The sequence below is a fragment of the Theropithecus gelada genome, chromosome 15, assembly GCF_003255815.1.
Source record: "Theropithecus gelada isolate Dixy chromosome 15, Tgel_1.0, whole genome shotgun sequence".
In the NCBI taxonomy this organism is placed as follows: Eukaryota; Metazoa; Chordata; class Mammalia; order Primates; family Cercopithecidae; genus Theropithecus; species Theropithecus gelada.
This window is the reverse complement of record NC_037683.1, coordinates 46,496,644-46,521,394: the sequence shown is the minus strand read 5'-3', so window position 1 is coordinate 46,521,394 and position 24,751 is coordinate 46,496,644. Positions and strand designations below refer to the sequence as shown.

Sequence of the window (24,751 nt, the reverse complement as noted above, 5' to 3'; positions counted from 1 at the left end):
TGAGAGAGCTGAGGCCTTCTGGCCCAGGCCTTCAACTGTACTGGGGCCCCTTACCAATGCGGGCACAGATGGTCATGAGCATGTCAGTGACAGTCTTAGAGTCATCCACCATGATCGTCTTCACAGTTCCATCCAGCATACGGATCTTCAGGGGTCTCTGTTTCTTCCTGTACTCCATAGTGTCCTGTTAGGGTAGGAAGAAGAGACAGGGGCCTACTCTGAGCTAAGGATATTATTTCCTCTTTACACAGCCTGAGGGGAGAGAGTGGAGCACTGAAAGGAAGACTATGGTGGTTCATTCAAAAGCAGGGAATTATGACTGTCTGTTAATAGGAAGAAAGCATGGGGAGGGCTAAGAGACAACAGATGTGGGTGCTGAAAACAGGAGGTGGAACAGGGAGAACCTGATGGAAGGGGATGTGGTGGTCCTTGATGAAGGGATACGTACCCCATTTCGGAGCATGTAGTAGTCCAAAGCTTTCCCAGCCTCCAGCCATATACCCTTTTTGGGGTCATCATCTGACAGAAAGAGCCCAAAGTCGCTGGCTAAAAGAGAGGATGGATCACCTTAGGCTTATGAAGACTCCAATGTGGCTGAACAGCTTGTACCATGTTGCCCCTGTTTCTCCCATGAACTTAGGCCTAAAGAAGGAGGGAACACAGACCTGAGGGATGAGTAGTCTTAGGGGACAAAGGGGCCAACTCTCAAGGCCGAGAGCCTGGGAACAAGAAGGGACTGAAGACTCCCACTCCAGCCACCTGGGGAGTCAGACTCACGAGGACCAGCCGGGGCCTCTGGGATCCGCTCACGAATGATGCGGCAGGCGTCGTACACCATGGTAGACGGCTCAAACTGCATCGTCTTCACCACATTCCCAATGCTGATCTTCAGCGAAAGTGCAACCATGGTGGCAGCTTTTCTCCAGCCTGGCTATACCTGGCCCATGGCATCAGGGCATTAGAATACACTCTTCTGGTGGGAGAAGAGGCCCCCCAGATGGTGGAGTCCCAGGGAAGAGTGTTTTTGAAAGGGACTCACCAAAGTAGATAGTAATAAGGTTGTTTTCACTGTATTTAATAATTTTAAAGAGTGAAAAATTATTTACATCAAAAGAATGAATCCTGACAATTTTTTTTTTTTGAGACAGAGTTTCGTTCCGTTGCCCAGGCTAGAGTACAGCGGCGCGATCTCGGCTCACTGCAAGCTCCACCTCCTGGGTTCACGCCATTCTCCTGCCTCAGCCTCCAGAGTAGCTGGGACTACACGCGCCTGCTGCCACGCCCAGCTAATTTTTTGTATTTTTAGTAGAGACGGGGTTTCACCGTGTTAGCCAGGATGGTCTCGATCTCCTGACCTCGTGATCCACCCACCTTGGCCTCCCAAAGTGCTGGGATTACAGGCATAAGCCACTGCGCCTGGCCGAGTCCTGACAATTTAAGACGTCTGAGGGAAAGGAGAAGCTGGTCTGCAAGGTACAACAGCAGGTCTGAAATGCAGTGCTACCTGAGGACACTGCCCTGCCCCACCACTGGAACTTGTACCTCCCTACTTTCATCCAAGTGTCTCTCTTGCCCCTTGTCCCTGATCACCTTTCTTAGCCCTACTCCTGCTTGTTTTCATTTTTGCCTGGTTCAGTATTTTTCTCTCTTTGTCTCCTGCTGTGTCCTGCTGGCTCTTCCCTGTCTGGGATTTTCCGAGCTCTCTTCTCACCACGTGACCTTCTTCTCATGGCTTTAGCTGCCTTCTCTGCAAAATGAAGATGTTATAATTCCCTAGGGCTCCCTGTCAGGGAGACCAAATACTGGATGCTCAAGCCATCCAGAGGTCCGCTCTTGCCCCAGCTTTTCTCTAACCTGAGATGCTGAGGGCCTTCTCAAGGAGCCTAGCCCTGTACTGGGCTTCCCAGGCAGTCAAGCTAGAAATGTGATTCTCTAACTCAAAAGGGTCTATCTCAGAAGTTATCTGATCAACTCTTGTGTTTTGGAGAAGGGGAAATAGACTCTGGGTGGCCAGGAAACATTTTCAAGGCAGGCCAGAGAAAGGCCCCAGTTCCTGTAACTCAGTCCTTGCTTGTTCCAAGTCACCAATACTCAGTCCTGCAACTCCTCCTATGCTTTCTCCTCTTCAGCAAGTCTGTCTCAAATTCTGCTCTGTCTCACCCACTTCCCCTGACAGTATTTTCAGTGCAGCTCAGAATATTAGTCCTACCCCACCTTGTTCCACCCTCCTGGCACCCCCTCTCAGCGGCTAGAGGAGACACTGGAGGCAGCAGGCGGCGCACAGGCTGCAAGAGGACAAGTCTGCCCAGCAGCTGATGATGTGCCCCAGCTTGGTACAGGGATTGGGTGCCTCTTAACTAAAAGAATGAGCAAATACAAGCTGCCCATTCCCCTTCTGGCAAACTACAAGCCTCAAGTGGGGAAAAGCAGGGTGAGAGGGGAAGGCTGGAAAGCAGAGATGGGGGTGTTAGAATACAGAAGGCATTTGAAAGCCAGGGAAGTTAAGGGGTAGAGGGTAAAGAAGTTAGGAGAGATGGGATGAGGAGAACTGAAAATCTAAGTAGAAACAAGAGACAGGACACAGGTGTGAAAAAGGTGTAGATCAGGGGTCTGGTACCGAGCGGCAGATAGACCATTTCTGACCTTACAAGCAGTCCAGAGTCTCAGAAGAACCACAGCTCTCTGTCTTTACTCCCAAATAAGTGAGGACCCTCCCAGTCTCCCCAGTTCCAGCTCTCTGCCCCCCTCCCCACTCCTGGGGCACTTTGCCCAACCTTATTACTATCCGCTTTGGTGTCCCAGCTAGACAGAGCTGGCTACGGGGTTGCTGACCATGAAAGAATGAGGGCTGGGCTGGAGGATCCGAGAAGCTGGAGGAGTCTGTGGAGCCGAGAAGCAGGACTGAAGGGACCCTTCATACCAAGCTGAAACTGCATGTCTCCCCCCATTTCCTCCGGACACTTACACACCCCTTCTTCCTCAAGCACGGAAGCCGCTGGTGACACCCCGATAAGGGAGCTGAGTCATGCCCACCCTTACTCCCGAGCTGGTCCAGAGTGGATATTCACACAGCTACAAGAGGGTGAGTGGACGTGAAGAACTGATCAGTGAATTGGAGGTGATGGTGGCAAATAACAAGGCTGCTACAAGTATGAGTAGAAGCTAGCTCATTCCTGCTTTGGCCTGAGAACTTTGCTCCCCTTTCCATCGTGTTTTATGGAACAGCAACTCCCCACTGCAGTGTCCCCCTCCCAGGGAACTCCTCCTCCCTCAATACATTCCTGAGATGCATTCCAAAGGAGTTGGGCAATTGGAGAGGGGGAATGGAGGACAGGAGGTCAAATCCCAGCAAGGAATGGAATGTAAGGGTATTGGGGCTAAGAAAGTTGGGGTACTTGGAGAATACAGGCAGAGCAGATACCCACAAGGGGAACTGCAGAAAGATAGGGAGTTACAAAAAGAGGGACAAAAGGAAAGAGCCTAAGACAGTCAGAATATAAGAGGGATGGGGGAGTAACACTCAGTCTGTTACCAAATTTGGCCTCTGAGTCCGCAACCACTGGCAGCGGGGGAGGGCTGTGGGTGAGACTGACATATCCGGCCTCAGGCTGCTGGAGGCTCATTTAAAGCTGGACTGGGCAGCTAGATGAAGAGCTGCACAGAACTTCCCCCAGTATAGCCCCTCCACACCCACATGCACACTCATTCTCCCCAAATGCACCCCGGCCTATGTAGAGCTCTTTCCCACAAAGCTACCTTACTGTCTCTACATACACATTATCTCAATCACACAGCCCCTACACAGATCCCATCAGGACTGCGTTACCTTCTTCTAGGGAGCCCATCCTACGCACACGGCGTTCGCACAGATAACCTCCATAACAAGCACACCCGGCACCCAGAGTCTCTCCTCCTATTATGTAGACATTCTCCATTCACCCAGCAAGCATTCCTTGAGGGCCAGTTGTGGGGAAGACCCTGGGCCAAACTTTCAGCGGCTGGGGACCAAGATCAGTAAGACCTAGCCTTTGTGTTCAAAGGGCTCCCAGTCCATGAGGTGAGTGAATAAGCCAAGTACAGAATCACAACAGAGGGCAGGATGTGGTAAGAGCCAAAAGGTGTGTGCTCAGAGAGATCCCTTTAGGTTAGGGAAGCGGAACCAAAAAGTCTCCATGATAGGTATCATCTGAAGTTAAAATTTTAAAAAATAGAGATAATAAAAAATAATAGTGATCTGCCATTTATTGACTCTATGTCACTTGCACTGTATACATAATTTCATTTAATCCTTACAGTAGGTGCCATTATTTCCATTTTTACAGATCAGAAAACAGAACTCAAAGATGTTAAATACTTGTTCAAATACTTCTCCAAGTAATAAGTTGTGAAGCCAGGATCCGAACCCAGGTTTCTGACTGCAAAACCCAAGCTCTCTCCACTACGCCAGCCAGCTGGAGATGTGTCAGGGGCAGTTTTCACTCCAGGCAGAGAAATAGTATAAGCAAAGATGGAGAAGCAGTAAATCGTGGAGGAGCATTCAGGGAAGTGAGCAGGCAGGCTGGTTGAAGCACAGGGTACCTGCAAGGGAGCAGTGGTGGGGAAGTCAGGGTTAGGATGGAAAGGCAGAGGAAAGCTAGAGAGGGGTATGAGGAATTTTACTTATTGGAGGACAAAAGGAGGCCAAGGGAGTCTTTGAGCAGAGAAGAGACATAACCAGAACTGGATTTTAGAAAAATAACTCCGGCAGTTACCTTGGAGATTAGTTAGAAGGATACTGTATTAGTACAAAATAAAGGTAACCAAGCCAGAGTTTGAATGGCATTGAGGAAGATGTCACTCAGAAGAAGTTTGGGGAGGTAGAATTGACAGGACCTGATATCTACTAAGGTAGTCAGGTTAGGGTCCCATAGCTTCCTATCATCAGCAGCCACTTTAGTGGCTGGGGCAGCTTGAGTTTAGGTGAGGAACTGGGAAGAGGGGAAAGGATCAGGTTGGGCAGAGAATGTAAGGATGAGGCTATGGTTAGGGGATGTGGTTAGGCTGTGGGAAAAAGCCGATGAGTATATGATTAGTAGCCACTAGGGGCAGATGGGGTTGGGTTAGTGACTGCATCGGGCTGGGAATAGGGAAGACAGGATGTAGAAAAAGGATGGGAAGACAGGGTGTAGAAAAAGGATGCTGGTGATGATGGTGTTGGGAAAAATACCTATACATAAGATACATATATGACCAGTCATTGGATCAGGTTGGGGGAAGGGGAATGATTACATAGATGGTGGCTAAGTCAGGGAATGATGGGGTGAGGTCAGAGGCCAGGTCAGGCTATAGGAAGTTGAGAAGAGATAGGCCTGTGGTCAGTGGCTAAATTAGACTGGGGTGGGGGTGGGAAAGTGAAGGGACATTGTCAACGTCTAAGTAAAGGGATGGGGGATGGGGGATAGGGTATAGCCAGTGGCTGGGTCAAGCTGAGTAGAGGACAGTGCTGTGGTCAGTGGCAGGGTCAGGCTGGGAGTGAAATGGGGGTGTGGTCAGTGGCCTGGCTGGGCGTGGGATCAGCAAGACCCAGTTTCCTCTTTGGGTCTCGTTTCCTCTTTTCTGTTGGGGAGTGGGGGAAGGGGATCTACAAATGGTCCAAGAAATTAAAAGAGGCTTAGATCTAGGGGGTGGCACACAGCAGGGGCTGGGAGTAGGGTATTCAGCTGATGACCAGGTGGAATGTAGGTACATGACTGGGTGAAAATGGTAGGAGAGTAATTTAAAATGATGGGAAAGCTCAGGTTATGATGAGGCTAAATTCAGGTAGGATGTGCGGATTAAGGGTTGGTGAGGGAGGTAGAACTGAGGATGGGAACGGATGATAAGATGAGCATGGGACAGTTAAAGGCAAGGGAAGTATTTTGTAAGGGGATAGTCAGGATGGATGTGAAATGCAGAGTCAGGGATGAGAGTTGGAGAGGAGGCCTTAATACCTAGAGAACAAGTGAAGTGGGAGACAGCAAAGCTAAACTTTCAGGGGATTCAGTTATTCCCTTCTCCCGTGGCAACAGTGATTCCTTGATCAGCTTCCCCCATAGTCAACAGCTCCTTCTTCCCCAGGCAGTCTCCAACTTGTGACTAGGCCTTGTACATCCTGGGTCCCTATTTCCCACCTATATTGTATGTAAACAACATAGTCCAGAATCTCTGTCCCCTAACTGTGGTGGCCACAGCAAGGGCCTTAGGCTTAGAGAATGGAATAAAGATGCTGGAATCCCAGATGCCTGCAATAAGCCAGAACACTAGCCTGAAGTTAGTTTGTTATCTCTCTGGGTGAAAAGAAGCCCCTGTAACTACACAGTAATAAAGGACTTCCCTACAAAAGAAGGGCATTTACCTACTGCCAACCTCTTAAATTTCATCTGCTCAAGGCCAACTACGCTAGCCTCAATTACAACCCCTAAAATTGCCCCAAATTCCTAACATTAACCCCACCTCTAATTTGTTTCCTGATTCCCACTACCGGCTTGGACATTCATCCCTTTCCCAGCAGAGACTCATATCCAATCCCTGATCCCTGATACTGATCTAAGTTTTACCTTTAGCACCAAATCGCCTGATGTTAACCCTAAATGTTGACCCCTAAGCCTAAAGTCCATTTGTAACTTGATTCCTAACTCACGCTTTCACTGTTTATCCTTAATACCGACCATGTCAACATTCTTTAATCCCTCAAACAGGCTCTAACCTGATTCCTGTTGTTGACCCTTACCCCGACCCTGAACTCAAATTATGACGTATGATGGCCATCCCAGCAAACAAAATAATGACCTTAATCTAAACCTTACCTACCTAAAACGGATCTGACTCACACTACTAACTCTTAAGTTTTAACCCCAGCTTTTAACTCCTATAGCGACCCTTGATTCCTAAACGGACCCCACCTAATCCCCAACTCACCCAAAGCTTTCCTACCCACATGGCCGCTATCAGCTAACACCAAAGCCCGTCCCCGTCCTGCGCCCCGCTGCCACCCGACTCCTCACGCTCCCCAAAGCCTATCCCAGGCAGAGGACTGCCCCCAGGAGAGGCCTGTCTCCCCCAAGACGGCCTACTTCACGATGAGCCCAAGTTGAGATGCGCTGGACGCTGACCTCTCCAACTAACAGGACCCGAACCGGACACGCAGGAGAGGCAGGGCCCCGCCCGCCCCCGGGGCCAGGCTCCGCGGCCCCACCCTAAGGCCCCCGCCCGGCCCGGTCTGGCCTACCTGCGCTGCCAGGCTCTGCGCCCCGCCTGCCGGCCCGCCGGCCCGCTGCCCTGCCGCTTCTCGGGTCGCCCTCGGGCTCCGGCCTCGCCCTCCCTTCGACACTCTCTCGGCCACTTCCGTCCTGGGAACGTCCCCCACCCGCGGGCGGCGCCCTGGGGCAGCGCTCTATGGTCGCGGGGGGCAGGCAGGAAGCTGCTCTGGCCGCGTTCTCGATGCTCGGGGGCCGCCAAAGGCCGGCAGCCCCTCCCTGGCAGGAAGCGAGGGTGCGGCGCAATCCGGAGAGAACGCCAAGACGACGCCCGAGTTCCCTTTCAGGCCAGAACTCTTCCTTTTTCTAGCTTGGGGGAGAAGGCGGAGCCGGAGCCCCGGAACCCCCGCCCTCGGGGTGCGAGGCGGCAGCAGGGCCGTCCCCTACATTTGCATAGCCCCTGGGACGTGGCGCGGCACCCAGGCCTCTTCTCAGTTGGAGGGAACTCCAAGTCCCACAGTGCCACGGGGTGGGGTGCGTCACTTTCGCTGCGTTGGAGGCTGAGGAGAATTGAGCCTGGGAGGCGGGTCCGGAGAGGGCTACGGAAAGCCCCCGGCCGGGAAGCCCGGCCGTAGAAGGACAGTGGATAGGTGCCCGAGGCCTACAGCTGGCCTGGGGCTCGTGTCTGGGCTTCGGACGTTGGGGCCCGGTAGCCCACCCTTTCCGTAGTTGTCCCAAATGGAGCTGGAATTGGACGCTGGTGACCAAGACCTACTGGGCTTCCTGCTAGAGGAAAGTGGAGATTTGAGGACGGCGCCCGATGAGTCCGTGAGGGCCCCACTGGACTGGGAGCTGCCGCTTTCTGAGGTGCGTTGGGGTTCTGACTGGGGAAAGCGTGGGATGTCCATGAGGTCAGGGGATGGTGATAGGTCAAGGCCTGTTCACTGGAACCCTGCGCAGGTACCGAGCGACTGGGAGGTAGATGATTTGCTGAGCTCCCTGCTGAGTCCCCCAGCGTCGTCGTTGAACGTTCTCAGCAACTCCAACCCCTGCCTTGTCCACCATGACCACACCTACTCCCTCCCACGAGAACCTGTCTCTATGGATCTAGGTTAGTCTGAAATAAGTTTGCGGGGAGGACAAGGTTCATGGGCCTGGCTATTCATACTTTCCCTTTTGCAGAGAGTGAGAGCTGTAGAAAAGAGGGGACCCAGATGACTCCACAGCATATGGAGGAGCTGGCAGAGCAGGTACTTGACTTGATTTTCAGGAAGATTACTCTCACATTCCTCAGGTGGGGGCAGGATTCCCCATTCCTCTGTGACATCCCCATGCAACTGCCGCCCACTTTCTGGTTACCCTAGGATATTGTTAGGCTGGTACTGACAGATGAGGAGAAGAGTCTATTGGAGAAGGACGGGCTTATTCTGCCTGAGACACTTCCTCTCACTAAGGTAAGACTCTCGTTAGTTGAGCAAAGGCTGAAAAGGGATTAAAAGTCTCAAGTAGGCCAATTCTGTTAACTTTATATCAATAACTTTAAAAAAGGATTGAGGTGAGAAACTTAGCAGATTTATTGCTAATAGGAAGTTGAGGCAGGTACCCAATATGCTAGATGCAAGGCAGATCATTTTCGTTGGGCTTACACAAATTTTGGTGTTCTGTTAAAAAACAAACAAACAAAAAACCCTCAAAATTATCAGTGCAACATTAGTATTGGGCCTTGGAAAGGATTGTGTAAGTGAAGGGCCTTGACACTTCATTGGCTTCATAGTAATCCACCTCTCGCTGAATGGTAGAATTGTTTAGAGAGTTCAACACGGTTGGACTAAGCAGTACATGAATAAATGCAAAATCCTTAGTTTCCAGTTTTAAGCAATCAGTGGCAACTTCACAAGCAGAGTACTGGGATACTATGATGAAATCAGTGCTCATTAATAGAAAGGTTCCAGGAATTTTTTTTTTTTTTGACGAGGTCTTGTTCTGTTGCACAGGCTGGAGTGCAGTGATGTGATCATGGCACACTGCAGCCTTGAATTTCTGGGCTTAGGTGATTCTCCCACCTCAGCCTCCTGAGTAGCTGAGACTACAGGTGCACACCACCCTGCCCGGCAAATTTTTTTTTGGTGTTTTTAGTAGAGATGGGGTTTTGCCTTGTTGCCAGGCTGGTCTTGAACGCCTGTGCTCAAGTGATCTACCCACCTTGGCCTCCAAAAGTAAAGAATTTTAATTCCTTCAAAGTACAAGATGAGTCAGCAGTGTGATGTGGCTACTAGGAAAGTTAATGGGATTTGGAAACTGTAGCAAGAGTTATTGTCTCCACAAGTCACTATCTTGCTTTCCTTTATACTAGCTAGAGCACATCTTTGACAGATACTAAGAAGATGCAGTCTATCCTAAGAAGATGAGTTAAAATTTTTGTCTAAGCTGTTTTTTTCTTGAACTTTTTTTCTCTGAGGAAATGTCAAATGCCTGAAAATAGCTAAACAGGGTTCATTCTATTTGGCCCCAGAGATACTAGGTAAGTCCAACGTATAGAAATTGTAAGGAGACAGCTGTTGGTTCAGGATAAGGAAGTTTTTGTTTGAAGACAGATTCTTGCTTTACTGCCCAGGTTGGAGAATAGTGGTGAGATCATGGCTCACTACAGCTTCGACCTCTCAGGCTCAAGCGATTGTCCTTCCTCAGCCTCCTGAGGAGCAGGGACCACAGGCATGTGCCACCACACCCGGCTAATTTATTTTTAGTAGAGACAAGGTCTCACTGTGTTGCTCAGGCTGGTCTCAAACTCCTGGGCTCAAGCGGTCCTCCTGCCTTAGCTCCCCAAAGTGTTGGGATTACAGGCATGAGCCATGTCACCTGAATATTGCCTGACCAATTTTTTTTTTAATAGTTTAAAATGGTCTGGCTTGTTAGGGTTAACACCTGGTCCGTGGAGGCATTCAGAAAGAATGTGAATGCCTATTGGTCAGGGAAGCTGTAGAAGGGATTTCTGTATTGGAAAGAGATGGATCTCAGTTGCCTTTCAACTTCTTGTTCTAGAGTCCCTCTAATGATACCCCTTTCCCTGTTTCCTTTCAGATGGAGGAACAAATTCTGAAACGTGTGCGGAGGAAGATTCGAAATAAAAGATCTGCTCAAGAGAGCCGCAGGAAAAAGAAGGTGTATGTTGGGGGTTTAGAGAGCAGGTATGAAAGGGAGAGGGACTCAGTTTTAAGTGTTAGGTTTTTGAAGGGGGGACACAGGCCATATCCCCATATCTTTGTTATTTCCCCCAGGGTCTTGAAATACACAGCCCAGAATATGGAGCTTCAGAACAAAGTACAGCTTCTGGAGGAACAGAATTTGTAAGTATCCCTCCAAACCATTCCCTTCCTACGCTCCTCATTTAATGTTTTCTCACTCTTTCCCCTGCCCTACACTTGATTTCTAACGGGGTGGCTGCCTTCACTAGGTCTCTGATTCTAAGACGCTCACAGTAGTGGGGAATATATTTATAAGTAACTGAGAATAAGCTAAGTACCTAGAAAAAGAAAGGGGGTAAGAAAGACCTCATGGGCTTTCATAGGATTCTGGGGTTGGGTTGGGAAAACATTCTAGGCAGAGAGAAAGCATCCTAGGCAAGAGGATTGGCCCAGCATAGTCCTCTTGGGCTGGAACACATGTGAGCTGGGACAGAAGGTAGAGAACATAGAGAATGCCTGGTGAGGATTATGTGCATAGCTGATCAGACAATGGGGAACTACTGATGATATTTGCAAAGGAGGTTAAATCCTGGAAGAGTTTGTTTTGTTTTGTTTTTGCTTTTTTTGTTTGTTTTAATGAGGAACTTCAGGCATTTTTTCCAGAGTGGAAGAAGTCGTTTGCAAAAATAGAATGAAAAGTAAGAGAGAGGATCCAGTGCAGAGATGGAGGAGGTGGCCTGAACAGGAGTTTCATTGTGTCTCAGGGTGCTAGGCCAGGGGATGCTCACCATTGGCCCCTCTCTTTCTCTAGGTCCCTTCTACATCAACTGAGGAAACTCCAGGCCATGGTGATTGAGATATCAAACAAAACGAGCAGTAGCAGCACCTGCATCTTGGTGAGGATAGTGATGAGGGGAGAAATTCTTTTCTCAGTTGCTGGGGACAGTTGTGCAATCCAGAGCCCTTCTTCATCTCCTTTTTCCTCTGCTGTAGGTCCTACTAGTCTCCTTCTGCCTCCTCCTTGTACCTGCTATGTACTCCTCTGACACAAGGGGGAGCCTGCCAGCTGAGCATGGAGGTAAGAGGCTTAAGGATAGCTCTCAGACATGGGCAAGGGGAGAGGCCTGGGTTGGCCTCTGAAGATTCTTTGTCTCCTCAGTGTTGTCCCGCCAGCTTCGTGCCCTCCCCAGTGAGAACCCTTACCAGCTGGAGTTGCCTGCCCTGCAGTCAGAGGTGCCAAAAGACAGCACACACCAGTGGCTGGACAGCTCAGACCACGTACTCCAGGCCCCTGGCAACTCTTCCTGCCTACTGTACTACATGCCTCAGGCTCCCAGTGCAGAGCCTCCCCTGGAGTGGCCATTCCCTGACCTCTTCTCAGATCCTCTCTGCCGAGGTCCCATCCTCCCCCTGCAGGCAAATCTCACAAGGAAGGGGGGATGGCTTCCTACCGGTAGTCCCTCTGTCATCTTGCAGGACAGATACTCAGGCTAGATATGAGGATATGTGGGGGGGTCTCAGCAAGAGCTTGTGGGGCTCCCCATCTGTGTCCAAATAAAAAGGGGTGGGCGAGGGCTGGCTGCAGCTCCTATGCCCTATCAGGAGGACTGAGGGCTCAAACACACCACACTTACTGGCTTTCTGGGTCTTTTATTTGTACCCATGTGTCTCACCCCATGAATGTACCTGGGGAAATCAACTGACCTCCCTGAACATTTCATGCAGTGAGGGAACGGGTGAGGAAAGAAATAAATAAGTGATTCTAATGCTGCCTAGGTCACCCTCAACCCCCATTTACTGGCACAACTGGGTGGGGAGAAGGGAAGGGGTATGATTGTCCTGATGGCTCAGGGTTGCAGGAGGTTCAGAGGGGAAGGAGGAAAGGCCAGGCTGGAGGCTGGGCTGTTAGCACTTTCCTCCCACAGTTCAGACGGTTCACTCTGGGCTCACGTTTGCCATGGCTTCCTTTGGTCCAAACATAGGCCCTGTCCTTAGTCCTGTGCCCTGTTCGACTTTTGGCCTGGAGGCCTTTTTGTGCTGCTGCTGTTGCAGGGCTAGCTGCATGGCCCAGATGCTCAGTGGCCGCATGTAGGCCAGTGAGCGGAACACCCGCTGCTGGCAGTATGCCTCTGGGGTCTGGAAGGCCAGACCCAGGCGCTCCCACACGGTACGGTAGCAGCCTTCAGCTGTCTGGAAGCCCTCCCAAGTCAGGCCCTGTTGGGAGAGATGACAGTCATACATACTAACTTGGCACCCTCTGAATAGCCATTTCCACTGGATAGATGGAGGCAGTATAGTCTTTGCCTTCAAGGAGCGGGAAGCAAATAGAGGAGGTAACTGTGACCCACAGGCAAGCCTGAAGGCAGGAGCTAGAATGCATACCAGGGAAAAGCGGGAGGCTTTATAGATGGATAAGATGGCATTGGGTTATGCCTTGAAGAAATTTGGTGGTTGAGGAAGTTTTCTGGGCCAGGATACAGATGGTAGAGAGATGGGAAAGGGAGTGCATTACCTCTTGGATCATGGTAGCTGCCAATCCGTAGACCACACCCACCCAGACTTCATCAGACTGCACACTGGATTTATCAGGGACACCATGGGGCTGCATCCCATTCACAGCCCCCATGGCCCCTCCTGCAAAGGCCTGGACGTTCAGCTCAAAGATAGTTTGGAGAGCACGGACCACATGTGGGGTAGGAAACACCTGGAGGGGCAATGGCAGGAACATAGTCTCATATACTTACTTCCCACCTTCAGGGAAAACCCAGTTTTCTCTCTGGCTCCTCCTCCTAGTCTCACCTCAGTCTCTCCTTCTCCTAGGCCACAGGCCTTCAGGAACCACTGTCCAGCACACTGGTCAGACATAACACTACGAGACTGAGGCTGAGAGCTGCTGTCATAGTTGTAATAGCGGCCTGGAGTCGAGGAAGAGAAAATAAGGCTCCTGGTGTCCCTTCAGCTGCTTTAAGACTACTTAGGCTCTCCAAACTCACCATTCCACAGCAGTCTCTCATAGGCTTCTTGGCCCCGGTGGAGGATGGAAGAAAACTTATCCTGAATGTCCTGTGCCCCACACAGAGCAGCCATCTGGACCATCACAGCCACAGCTGCCAGCCACAGCCCTCCACAGTAAGCACTGATCAGGGACATGGGTTTGGGGGTCAGACTGGCAGCTCCAGCTACTCCCATGCAGTGTAACAGACAATGAGTCATTTTTTCTTGAGCCCTACAATCCCTTGGTGCCCAGTTTCCCACCTCAGGCCTCCTGGAAACCCCTACCCACTAACCTGGGGCCTGTGGTCACCCATCCATCATAGGTCTGGTCTGCGTAGCCTCCATTTTCAATGAGTCCATCATGATCCTTGTCAAACTTCATTTCAGACTCCATCACAGCCTAGAGAGGGGACCAAGATGCTGAAGACCTAGGTACCGAGGAAAGGCAACAACCAGCTAGGCTCTTCCCAGACACCAGCCATACCCCTGGCACACTGGTCACTGCATGTGCATCCCTTACTAGACACACAGGCCACATGTCCTTCAGGAAGTTTTGATCACCCGTCAGGTAATAGTCCCGATAAACCTGCAGCACAAACTTCAGGTTCAGGTCCTTCCAGTCAGCAGTATCGTGGATCAAATATGCATTGACCCGGAGCCATGGTTCATCATCTGTGGGAGAGGCGGGGACCTGGGTCATTTGCATTGGTGGGTAGGGTAGAGGGTACAAAAGTTGAGGGAGGGAAGCTGACCTTGGGGTGGACTTTTACCTGGGTCCCCAATATCATGGGGGATGACGTTCCTCCTTTTCACAGGTGCCATCACCCCACTCATCAGGTACCGTCGCCGTGTCAGGTCCTCCCTGAGAGTGGCCAGAGCTGCGGGAGCAGACACAGAAGGGAGGCAGGGAATGGGCATGCTTGAGGAGGGGCACAGAGCTATGTGTGTGACCGCAGTGGGGAACCAGTAAGCAGCATGCAGATATGTATAAAGGGAAGGGAAAGAAGAGACAATCTGAGGGACCACAGAAGTTCAGGGGTATGGGGAGCCAAGAGGGCAGAAGAGGCACAAAAGAGATCCTCACCCATGTCATACTGTAGGCTGAGCTCAAGTTTGGGCCATAGCATGATGAGGGCAAAGGAGGCATAAAAGTGGACATCATATGTGTTGTACATGCGGTACTCCTGGCCTGGAGGAATGAATGAGAAACACTGTTGCCAGAATTCCTGCTTCCCCTTCAAACCCCTCTGTAGCTCGTCCTCTAGATTTGGAAGTGGGGCACTGTCACTAGTCCACATCCATCACCCCCTCACCCTAACCAATATCCTGGGGTAGGCACATCCATCATCCTGGCTTAGGCACGGCCTGCCATATCCCAGCCCACCAGCATCCTGTACCCTCAAGGTAGCCAAATCGACCGTAGTCTCGTAGGGTGGGGCAGAGGTGACACATGTTTCTGCCCAGCTCCTCTGGTAGGGAGTCCTCACGAACTTCCAGCCATACTGTGCCTCCATCAGCCAGGAAGTATAGTTCATTGAACAGTGCAGATTTGTACCAGGCAGGCAGTGATCTGGGAAGTGAGGAGGAGGAAATGGTTTAAGGAACATGCACCTCCCAAGATGGAAAGGATTTGGGGGTTCAGCAGAGTAGGAGCATCAAATTAATCCCAGTGCAAGTCTACTGACTTTGGTGGGTGGAGAGTAAATCGAGGAGTCCCATTCGGAGTGAGTGCCTAAGAGAAAGGCAAGAGATGGGCCCCACTGGTACCTGTCATCCAATACCGGGCTCTGCCAAGCTGAGATCCTCTCTTCCCACTCTGCGTATCGGCACAGTGCATAGTGGCTGAGGGCAGGTGCTGCATCTCCATCCTGGCCAAAGAACCTTGTATACCGCCTGGGGTGGGAAGGGGAAGGATGAACACAAGCCCCAGGTCAGAGCTTTGGATCCTTACACTTTCTTGCTCCCCTCACCTGTAGTGGACTTGGCCTTTAGCTCCAAACAGGATCCTGGGCATGTCCCAGGCCAGTGAAAACTCCAGGCGGCACTGGCCTCGAGGTCGCAACTTGCTGGAAACACACACAGCTCCAGCAATGCCTACTCCTTTCTGCGTAGGGGTGCTTTGGCCTGAGAGAAGCACAAGAGAATTCAGGACAGGAGCCCCTGCAACCCCAGGGATAGGGATCCCTAACAGGGAAACAAGGCCTACTTATTGCCAGGCCTCCCACCCTTGGTCCCAAGACAGGGACAACCTCTCTTCCCACCATCTCCCAGTCAGACCCCCCATCACCAGCGGGAGAGTCCAGCTGTCCATCCTGAAGTAGATCTTGCCACACCTGCTGCCCCGTGCTGTCAGGGTCAAAGGCTGTGATGTGGGTTACCGTGGTATCTGCCTGTGAAGGGGCCAGGGACTGTGAGGGCAGGCACGAGTACACTGGGTCCCGGCTAGCTCCCCAGCTCCTCTTACCCAGACCTAGGGGCTTACGGGAGTATGATGAGGGTGGATGAAGAGACCATGGTGGGGTGGAGATAGGGTTCAGGGGCTAAGGTATAGGGCAGGCTCTTTCCTTACCGTGACTCGTGCAGCCACAGCCATTGTGTAGGGGTTTGGAAGGGTTGGATGATGCAGCAGCAGCCCCTGGACAGTTTCCCCGCCATGCTCCAGACAGAAGGGCTCATTCCACAAACCCCCTGGGGCATCGTCTCCACCCCCCAGTCCGTTCCGCATGGAGAACATGATGGACACATCTAGAGCTTCATCCCCTTCATTTTCCACATCCCACACAAAGACTCCTACAGGCAGGCTGCTGTCCTGGGGGCAGAACATTAGACTCAGACGGTCCCAGTAGAGCCCCTCCTGACCCCACTCTCCTAGGATCAGTCCTGGGTGCACACAGGACCTGACTCAAATACTCCTCAGTATACTCTTCTTTTGTCCACTTGCATCTCCCTGTATTCCCAGGCAAGCTGCCTATCGGGACATAGAAGACCAGAACCAATCGGGCGGTGGTTCTGGGAAGCCAGTGTGATGGCTTCAATCTCCCTTTCACAGGTCATGCAGTTTATTTTCCTTTTTTTTTTTTTTTTTTGAGACGGAGTCTTGCTCTGTCACCCAGGCTGGAGTGCAGTGGCATGATCTTGGCTCACTGCAAGCTCCACCTCCTGGGTTCACGCCATTCTCCTGCCTCAGCCTCCCGAGTAGCTGGGATTACAGGCGCCCGCCACAATGCCCCGCTAATTTTTTTTGTATTTTTAGTAGAGACAGGGTTTCATGTGTTAGCCAGGATGATTTCCATCTCCTGACTTCGTGATCCGCCTGCCTCGGCCTCCCAAAGTGTTGGGATTACAGGCGTGAGCCACCGTGGAGCCTGGCAGGCCATGCAGTTTCTAGCAGAGGCAAGGTCCTGGGGAAGGGAGGGCAATGGAAAATACAGACGTGGGGGCCTCACCTGGTAGTCATGGGGCAAGATGGGTGTGATCTGACGGCAGGTGAGGGTGACATTCTGGCCAGGAAGCTGATAGACAGTCCAGGCTCGGGGATAGAGGGCGTGGTAGAAAGCAAAGTACCCACACAGGCCCCAGTTCCAGCTGCGGAGGACACTTGGGCGCTCCAGGGACAGGACTTGCTGGTACACAGTCTGCCCTTCCCGGCGTAGGCACACTGTGAACTTAAAGAGGGCAGATAAGCTGGAACGGGGTAAGCCACAGGCACCACAAACTAAGTCTTCCCTCTTCTCAAATCAGCTCCTCCCCTTTCAGAGCCTGCAGCTGTTACCACTGCACCATCAGCTTCAAGTCATCCCCCAGGCTCAGTGAATCACCAAGTCCTGCTACCTCCTCGTCCATCTATCTCCCAAGCTTTCTCTCCCTTCTCCACTATGGTGGTGTTAGCACCTCATTTAAGCCCAAACAATCTCCTGCTTTTTCTGTGGCCCTTTTCATCTGGGTAGCAGAGTGATCTTTCTCACAGGCAAATCTAGATATGTCGTCCTTGGTTAGAATGTTTCAGTGACTCCCCATGGCCCTCAGGCTAAAGTCTCAACTCTTGCCTGGCTTTCAAGGCCCTTCTTGAGCTGGCCTCTCCCTGCCCATCAGACTCATCACCTCTTCAAGCACCTATATTCTGCTCATATAAAAATACTCACTGTTCCTTGAGCACACTACATTCCCTCCTCCATGCCTGTGCTCATACTTATTCGCTATCTGGTGAAACCTCTCATCCTTCAAAGCCTAGGTCAAAAGCCATCTCTTCCTCTTCCTCTCCTTCCTCCAGCAGTGAGTCATTATATGTGCCCCCCTCCCGCTCTATTCTAGCATTTGGTGTATTATCTTATAATGTATTGACTGACCATTCTGTGTCCCTGACTGCTCTATGGGTTCTTCTGAGGGTAGGTACATTTTCTAATTCACTGATGCACCATTCTTCAGAGTTGGTGTGTATGTGGAGGGAATGAGTGAAATCTGCAGTGCCGTCCCTTTTTCCACAGTATACTATCCACCCCTCTTCTTTTAGCACTGATGTGGTCTCTGTCTCCATTTCCCCTAAGTCTTGTTTTCTCAAAAAAAGTTTTAGCTCTTGGAGGGTAGGAGCTATGAGGGATTAATATCCCTTTCCCTGGTTCAAACTATGCCAAATATTTTTTTTTTTTTTGAGACGGAGTCTCGCTCTGTCGCCCAGGCTGGAGTGCAGTGGCCGGATCTCAGCTCACTGCAAGCTCCGCCTCCCGGGTTTACGCCATTCTCCTGCCTCAGCCTCCCAAGTAACTGGGACTACAGGCGCCCGCCATCTCGCCCGGCTAGTTTTTTGTATTTTTTAGTAGAGACGGGGTTTCACCGTGTTCGCCAGGATGGTCTCGATCTTCTGACCTCGTGATCCACCCGTCTCGGCCTCCCAAAGTGCTGGGATTACAGGCTTGAGCCACCGCGCCCGGCCTATGCCAAATATTTTTATTGTATACAGTCGGCTCTCCGTATCTGTGAGTTCCGCATCAGTGGATTCAACCAACCAAATCTAAAATATGCGGGAAAAAAGTTGCATCTGTACCGAATATGCACACACTTTATTTCTTGTACGGTATGACAAGGGTTTATGTAACAATGTATGAGGTATTATAAGTAATCTACAGATGATTTAAAGTATATGGAGGATATGCAATGGTTATTTGCAAATACTATATGCCACTTCAAATCAAAGACTGAGCATCCTCAGATAGTGGGTCCTGGGCCCAACCCCCAATGGATACTGAGGGACAACTATATAAAATACTTTTTCATTTTGTTGGAATGGTACATAATGGTTAAGACCGCAAGCTCTTCACCACAGAAAGAAATGGTTCTGAATCCCAACCCTTCCATTTACCAACCTTGTGACCTTGCACATGTTACTAAACCTCTCTGGATCTTAGTGTCCTCATCTGCAAAATGAGCATAATAGTGGTACTTCCCTTGTAGGATTGTTTTTAATATTAAACAGTATACAAAGAGCCTAGAACAGTGTCTAGCACATGTTAAGCATGCAATAATTACTTTAATTGTAGAGTCACAATTCTAGAAGCCATTCCCCTCAGGATACCTAAGGGATGAGGCAGAGAGGGATCTTGGAACATGGGCAGGGCTGGTAAACCTGAACCAGGAAGGGCATTGTCATTAATTGGACCAAAGATTTGCTAGTCATTTTTCCTTTGAAGATGAAGCTGAATGCTGGAGCCAGGAAAGAGGAACTTCCTAGACAACTCTAAAGGGGTGGTCAACTAGAGAGAGATGGTGAAAGGCAGGCCACATACTTCTGGCAATTTAAGGCCCAGATGTGATGCAGGAGCAAAAGGAAAAAAGTGAAGCTTCAGAAGAGGGAAGAAGGCTAGAGATCTAAGCCCGGGAGAGAAGGAGCTTTTTAGACCCTAAGCCAGAGAGACCTCCAGGGAAGTGATCAGCAGAGGAGCTGAACTTTGGTGAAGGTTCCTCAGTCAGGGTGAGAAACCTTGTACTACATGTCTTTTTTTCCCATGAGTTTATAGACTTTGGGTTTTCTTCTCCCTTCCAGTCCTACCAAATGTTCTTTTAGCCAGGTTAAGTGATTTGGGAATTCTCTGCATTCTTTGTGGTTGGGGGCTGCCTCAGCTAGTTGGGTTGGGCCAGTGAGGTAGACAGGAGGCATTTGCTAGAGAAATGCCAAGTCTGTTTACTCTTTCAAGGAATGTGTGCTCTGTGTGTGTCGTATTCCTACAGTATATCCTAGCACAGGGCTGGGCACACAGGAAGCATCCTGAGAGTACTTATTGGATTGAATCATATTCACATCTAACTGCTACCTCCTACACTAGCCAAGAGGTCCTTCCTTCTTGGCCTGGGGAGGTACTGTCCTGGCCTCTCCACCTCCTGGCTCTTACTTGGTCAGCGATGACTGTCCGGTGCTGATACATTCCAGGGTTAAGCTGCCAACGACAGAACTGGCCTCTCCAGCCACGGGTAATAGTGCCTCCCCCGATGCCACCCAAGGGACAACCTAGAGAAATCAGGATGGTTAGTGGGGTATTGGGAGAGGAAAATAAGCATATTTCTAACTTTCTAGACTATAAAGCCTGGTTCTTCTGAAAACCTAGGGAATGGAACAGTGCAATTTGCATAAACTGGAAGCCTCTGCCTAACTGTGGTAGACCTGGAGGCTGGGCCTTTTCTGAGCAGAGCACAGATGGGGTGAGGCTCACCATAAATCTGTCTTAGGGGTACAGAATTGATCATGTCGATGAAAGGTGTCTTCTTTTCCACCTGGGTCTTCCGGTACCACCACTGCAGGTACCTGAGGAGCAAGAGGCAATGTGAGTGGAAGGGGGCAGGTGGGCAGTTGTTCACAGGCTGTCACCTGCCTGTCTCTGTGACCTCCCATTAAATGTCCCAAGGACATCTGCTTTCAAATCTCTCTTCCTCTTGATTTCTATACAGTTCAAGGTCCCTTCATCTTCCCAGTCACCCCAGCTAAAGTGTAGGAGTGGCTTTGTTTCTCTCCTTTTTTCTCCTCAGAAGGGGCTTTCTGATCTCTCCTTATCTCTCTAGTGCCACCACCACTGCTTTACTTCCAACATTAGGAGCTTCTGTCTGAGGTGCTGAAAGTACCGTTTATGGTTTCCTGGCCTACAGCCTCCACCCCCAATCCCCTGCCTCCAAAACAAGCATAGACTGCTGGGGATAACTTTCTTATTTTTATTTTTATTATTTATTTATTTTTTTTTGAGATAGTTTCATTCTTTGTTGTCCAAGCTAGAGTGCAGTGACGCGCAGTCTTGGCTCACTGCAAACTCCGCCTCCTGTGTTCAAGCAATTCTCCTGCCTCAGCCTCCCAAGTAGCTGGGATTACAGGCATCCACTACCATGCCTGGCACATTTTTTTTTTTTTTTTTTTGTATTTTTAGTAGAGATGGGGTTTCACCATGTTAGCCAGGCTGGTCTTGAACTCCTGACCTCAGGTGATCTGCCTGCCTCGGTCTCCCAAAGGGCTGGGATTAGAGGCGTGAGCTACCGCTTGTGGCCTTTCTTCTTTTTAAAATGATCATTTTTCTTTCTAATTGTGAAAGGTGAAAGGGGGAAAAAAACCATCTCACCCACAGACAATCAGTGTTTATATTTATTTCTGGGCATTTCCTCTCAAGTCTTTTTTTTTTTTTTTTTTTTTTAATTCAGCATTTAAACCGTGAAGCTTTCTGATTTTGCTCTCGGTAAAGCCTTCAAAAAATCCCAACATTTTCCTGGGCTTGCTACAGCCCTGTATCCAAGAGGCAAATGATTGAGGCTGTTTTCAATAGGCAAATGATTCTGTTTTCAAGGCTCTGACATCTGTCCCAGCCTATCTTCTAATCTTATTTCCTACAAATTCTCATTCCAGATGGGTCCTCACCAAGTAGCCCCTGCCTTGCCAGGCTCTTTCCCATTTCCATTGTCCTCCCTACCTAACCACATTATGCCTACTGTTCAGTCACACCACTTCTAGCCAAATAATTGGGTAAGTAACCCCTAAGTCCCAGTTTCTTCATCTACAAAATGAGGATACCACCTGCTCTAGCTACCTAATAAAATGGTTGAAAGATCAAATGACATAATAGATAAGAAAGCCATAAAGTACAGGTATGATTATTACTCATATATACAAACTGCTATCTCAATTCCTAATCAGACATTGCCTTGTTATTTCAGTGTTCCTCATGTGAGGCTGACATATTTTTAAGTTCCTTGGGGAAAGGGACAATGACAAAGACTAGTTGAATATTACCCTCAGGTCCAAGTACTGGGCAGGACATATGGTCTGCAGTCAATGCATATTTGCCAAATTTACAAATGAATGAACATACAAATGATGGGGCACAAGAGAGATAACAGACAGACTGGAGCAGAGGAGGAGAAATGTGATTAAAGAATAGGGACAGCGGCCAGGTGCAGTGGCTCACACCTGTAATCCCAGCACTTTGGGAGGCCGAGGTGGGCGGATTACCTGAGGTCAGGAGTTCAAGACCAGCCTGGCCAACATGATGAAACCCCGTCTCTACTAAAAATACAAAAAAATTAGCCGGATATGGTGGCGGGCACCTGCAATCCCAGCTACTTGGGAGGCTGAGGCAGGAGAATAGCTTGAACCCAGGAGACAGAGGTTGCAGTGAGCTGAGATCGCACCATTGCACTCCAGCCTGGGTGACAAAAGCAAGACTGTCTCAAAAAAAAAAAAAAAAAAAAAGGGACAGCACATTCTAGGGGTGGAAAGAAGAGGGAAGGAAGACAAAGGATGGGATGACAAGAAGGCAGAGAATCCTCTCTGCCAGCTTAGAGAAAATTGGACTTTGAAACTAGAGGCCAGAAAGGACTGGTAGAGGGAGGGTGCGGCCGAGGATTAGGGCAACCAGGGAGAGTAACTGCAATCTATGAGGATAGGCAGAACAAAGGACTATCTGGCAGGGAAGAAGCACTCAATAAATATTTATTGAATGAGTGGACTCTGGCTGGAAGGGAGAACAATTGAAATTGAATTCTTACCGAGGTAAGGCCCAGAGAACTCTGTCTTGCTGGAGCTCCTGGTCAGAGTGTCCCCAGTTCAGCTCCGTCTTAGGAGCTCTCTCACTCCCTTAATATGGTAGCTGGCCATTCCTGACCTATTTGGCCTTCTCCACAATTTCAACCTCAACTCAAGAGTTATCACTTAGAATTCTTGTCTCACCTGTGCTTTCTCCTCACAGGAACTCATCCTATTCCAAAAACCTTGTATCAGTCCCCCCAACTCTATCCTGGAATGGGGAGCCAGGGTCCAGGGGGTTGAGCACAGCTTCAGGCCTCTATGACTCAGTTCATATTTAAGGGCTAAGAGGCTAGGATGCCCATCTTTTCTTGATCTCATTGTTCCCACCACATGCAACTCAGTGTACTTCTCTCTGTACACTAGATCCTATTTTGACCCAAAAGCTTTTGGGGTCAAACTTGGACTGAATTGATTTCAGAAGCAGCCTGGAGGGATGATTCTTCTCTGCTGCAGGCCACTCACAGGCACCAGCAAAGCCAGATGTGCAGGCAGCATCAGGCCCTTCCCACTCCCCAGGGCTGGGGTTAGATAACTGACCTCTCCACCACAGCCCCACAGCACTTACTGGGGAAATGAAGGGTCTCCTACTCTAGAAGCTGTCAGGGCAGGATTTCCCAAGCTTTATGCCTCCCTCCACAGTTCTGTGTTTATTGTGTAGACTGAGTCAGGATGACCTCAGGGTGATGCTTTCTGTCCTCACATCCACCTGTTCCTGTTAGTGGGTCTGGCTCCTCATCACTAGTCTTTGAACTCAGTGGGGATCTAGACGGGTTCTACATCTATGGCAGTGCCTCTCTGATAAATGACTTAATATCAAGAGCTCTCTCTCCCAGAATAGAATGACAGCACCTTTTCATCACTTCAGAGTTGAGGGCAGGGAGGCTCTTACCTACTCCCTGGAGCTAAAGCTTGAGGAAAGAAGCAGTAGTGTTGGGACTCTAACAATGTGCCTAAAGAGGTACAGAGAATGCCCCAGCTGCTTGCAGGAAGTAAGGGGTTGAGACTCCCCACCCCCAAATAAAACAACATTGTGTTAGTATCACAGCAGCCAGATTATCCTTTCCTACCTTGCCACAAAGTATAGCTAATCCCAAAGGGAAGTCATTGGAAACCAGTATGTGAGAAGGAGCCTGAATGGGAAAGGCTGACTGCATGACCAAATGTTCCTACTGTTTCCTTCTGAAAAGACAAAACACTGGGAGGGAATGGTGTTGCAAAGAGATGTGACCTGGTCTCATGGTCCAAAACCATAGGCCTAAAATATGCCAGGGATAGGGGCCGCTTCACTGGGACAAGAAGCCCAACTGCTTTCTTGCCCTTTCCCACCTCTGCTAGTTTTGAGCTGGAACAAAGTGAAGCCAAAGGCATTCTAGGCAATGGGGTCTACTCACCTCAAGCCCATGCCTATATGCTTTATCATGTTCCTTAGGGAGACATTGTTAGCTTGAAAGGGTTTCCTCTTCTCTGTAAACTCATGAGCCAGACAGATGCGCCAGCCAAAGGGAGGCACCTGGTAGCCCACAGCTTTACCCTCATAGGAAGCCATCAGCTGCCCAGAGTCCTCCGGATTGCAGCAGCCCGTCTCTTTTTGGGGTCGGTTGTCTTCGGGACTCTTGCAGTCTGTAACCTGCACATCCTTGGTGCCTACAGTCTCTTCAGGGCAATAAACCTGTGGATCCTCTTTGGCACAGCTTATCTGCTCCGAGGCTGGGACGCCAGTTCCCATGTTTCCTGGATCCTGGGTCCCCATGACCTCGATGGCCCCAAGTTCCGAGCCCTCGGATACTAAGTATCTCGCCAGCCTATTCCAGATGTGGGCGCCGGTGGTTGTTAGGTATCGTCCCGGAGGGCCGGGCGTTGGGGAAAGCTTAGATGAGCTGCTGTTTCAGTGGAGCCGGGGAGCTCTTGCTTCAGTGGCGGCGGCGACAGCAATGAAGCCGCCTTGGGCTCTCCTTCGGTTGTCTCTGTAGGTCCTGGACGGGAAGGGTCGGGCCTCGTCGTCATTGAGCCGCGATGATTAGCTCGCCCGGCCAAAGGGCGACTGGGCCCGCAGAGAGGGGAGGAGCCGCGGGGCCAGCCCACCAGGCACCGCCCCGGGACGGGCCCGCAAGGCACCGCCCCCGGGACCTCGGCCCGGCCCCTGGGCCACGGCACCGGGTCCCCCAGGATTGGGCGCCAGGTCCCACAGGCCGGCTCCGGGGCAGCGCCCGCGCCCAGGTGCCAGCCCGTGGGAAGGTGACCCTGGGCGCCGGGACAACCCGAGCCCTTTCCGGTCTGGCCGGCCGGGCGCTTCCGGCCGGAAGGGA

General features: G+C 50.4%; 3 protein-coding genes across 5 annotated transcripts in view; 1 reads left to right on the top strand and 2 right to left on the bottom strand.

Annotated features, from left to right (window-relative positions):
• Positions 1-7,575, bottom strand: part of TLN1 (talin 1) — a 35,343-nt gene extending 27,768 nt beyond the window's left edge. Inside the window, exons 1-4 of one of the 2 annotated variants that reach the window (XM_025360127.1) lie at positions 7,247-7,575; positions 778-937; positions 449-546; positions 55-184 (exon numbers count right to left, since the gene is read on the bottom strand). In XM_025360127.1, the coding sequence (XP_025215912.1) occupies positions 55-184; positions 449-546; positions 778-907 (358 nt within the window). In that variant the 5' untranslated portion in view covers positions 908-937; positions 7,247-7,575. Of the gene's footprint in view, positions 1-54; positions 185-448; positions 547-777; positions 938-2,965; positions 4,265-7,246 lie in introns of those variants that run through there. The other variant, XM_025360126.1, reaches the window with a different exon arrangement.
• CREB3 (cAMP responsive element binding protein 3) lies at positions 7,500-12,165 on the top strand. Its single transcript, XM_025360131.1, has 9 exons — positions 7,500-8,081; positions 8,175-8,325; positions 8,397-8,464; positions 8,579-8,668; positions 10,296-10,402; positions 10,493-10,561; positions 11,211-11,295; positions 11,393-11,477; positions 11,559-12,165. The coding sequence occupies exons 1-9, from the start codon at positions 7,953-7,955 to the stop codon at positions 11,891-11,893; spliced, it is 1,119 nt and encodes a 372-aa protein (XP_025215916.1). The 5' UTR covers positions 7,500-7,952; the 3' UTR covers positions 11,894-12,165.
• GBA2 (glucosylceramidase beta 2) lies at positions 12,034-24,729 on the bottom strand. 2 transcript variants are annotated; one of them, XM_025360129.1, is made up of 17 exons: positions 23,837-24,729; positions 20,095-20,186; positions 19,777-19,892; positions 16,840-17,058; positions 15,963-16,202; positions 15,681-15,783; positions 15,364-15,517; positions 15,161-15,286; positions 14,791-14,963; positions 14,478-14,582; positions 14,164-14,271; positions 13,914-14,065; positions 13,687-13,793; positions 13,393-13,535; positions 13,199-13,314; positions 12,912-13,103; positions 12,034-12,768 (listed from the first exon to the last, which is right to left on the bottom strand). In XM_025360129.1, the coding sequence occupies exons 1-17, from the start codon at positions 24,193-24,195 to the stop codon at positions 12,706-12,708; spliced, it is 2,568 nt and encodes an 855-aa protein (XP_025215914.1). In that variant the 5' UTR covers positions 24,196-24,729; the 3' UTR covers positions 12,034-12,705. The 2 variants fall into 2 exon arrangements, with proteins under 2 accessions (XP_025215914.1, XP_025215913.1); XM_025360128.1 differs by having other exon boundaries at positions 12,034-12,613; positions 23,837-24,721.
• Positions 24,730-24,751: the final 22 nt, after the last annotated feature.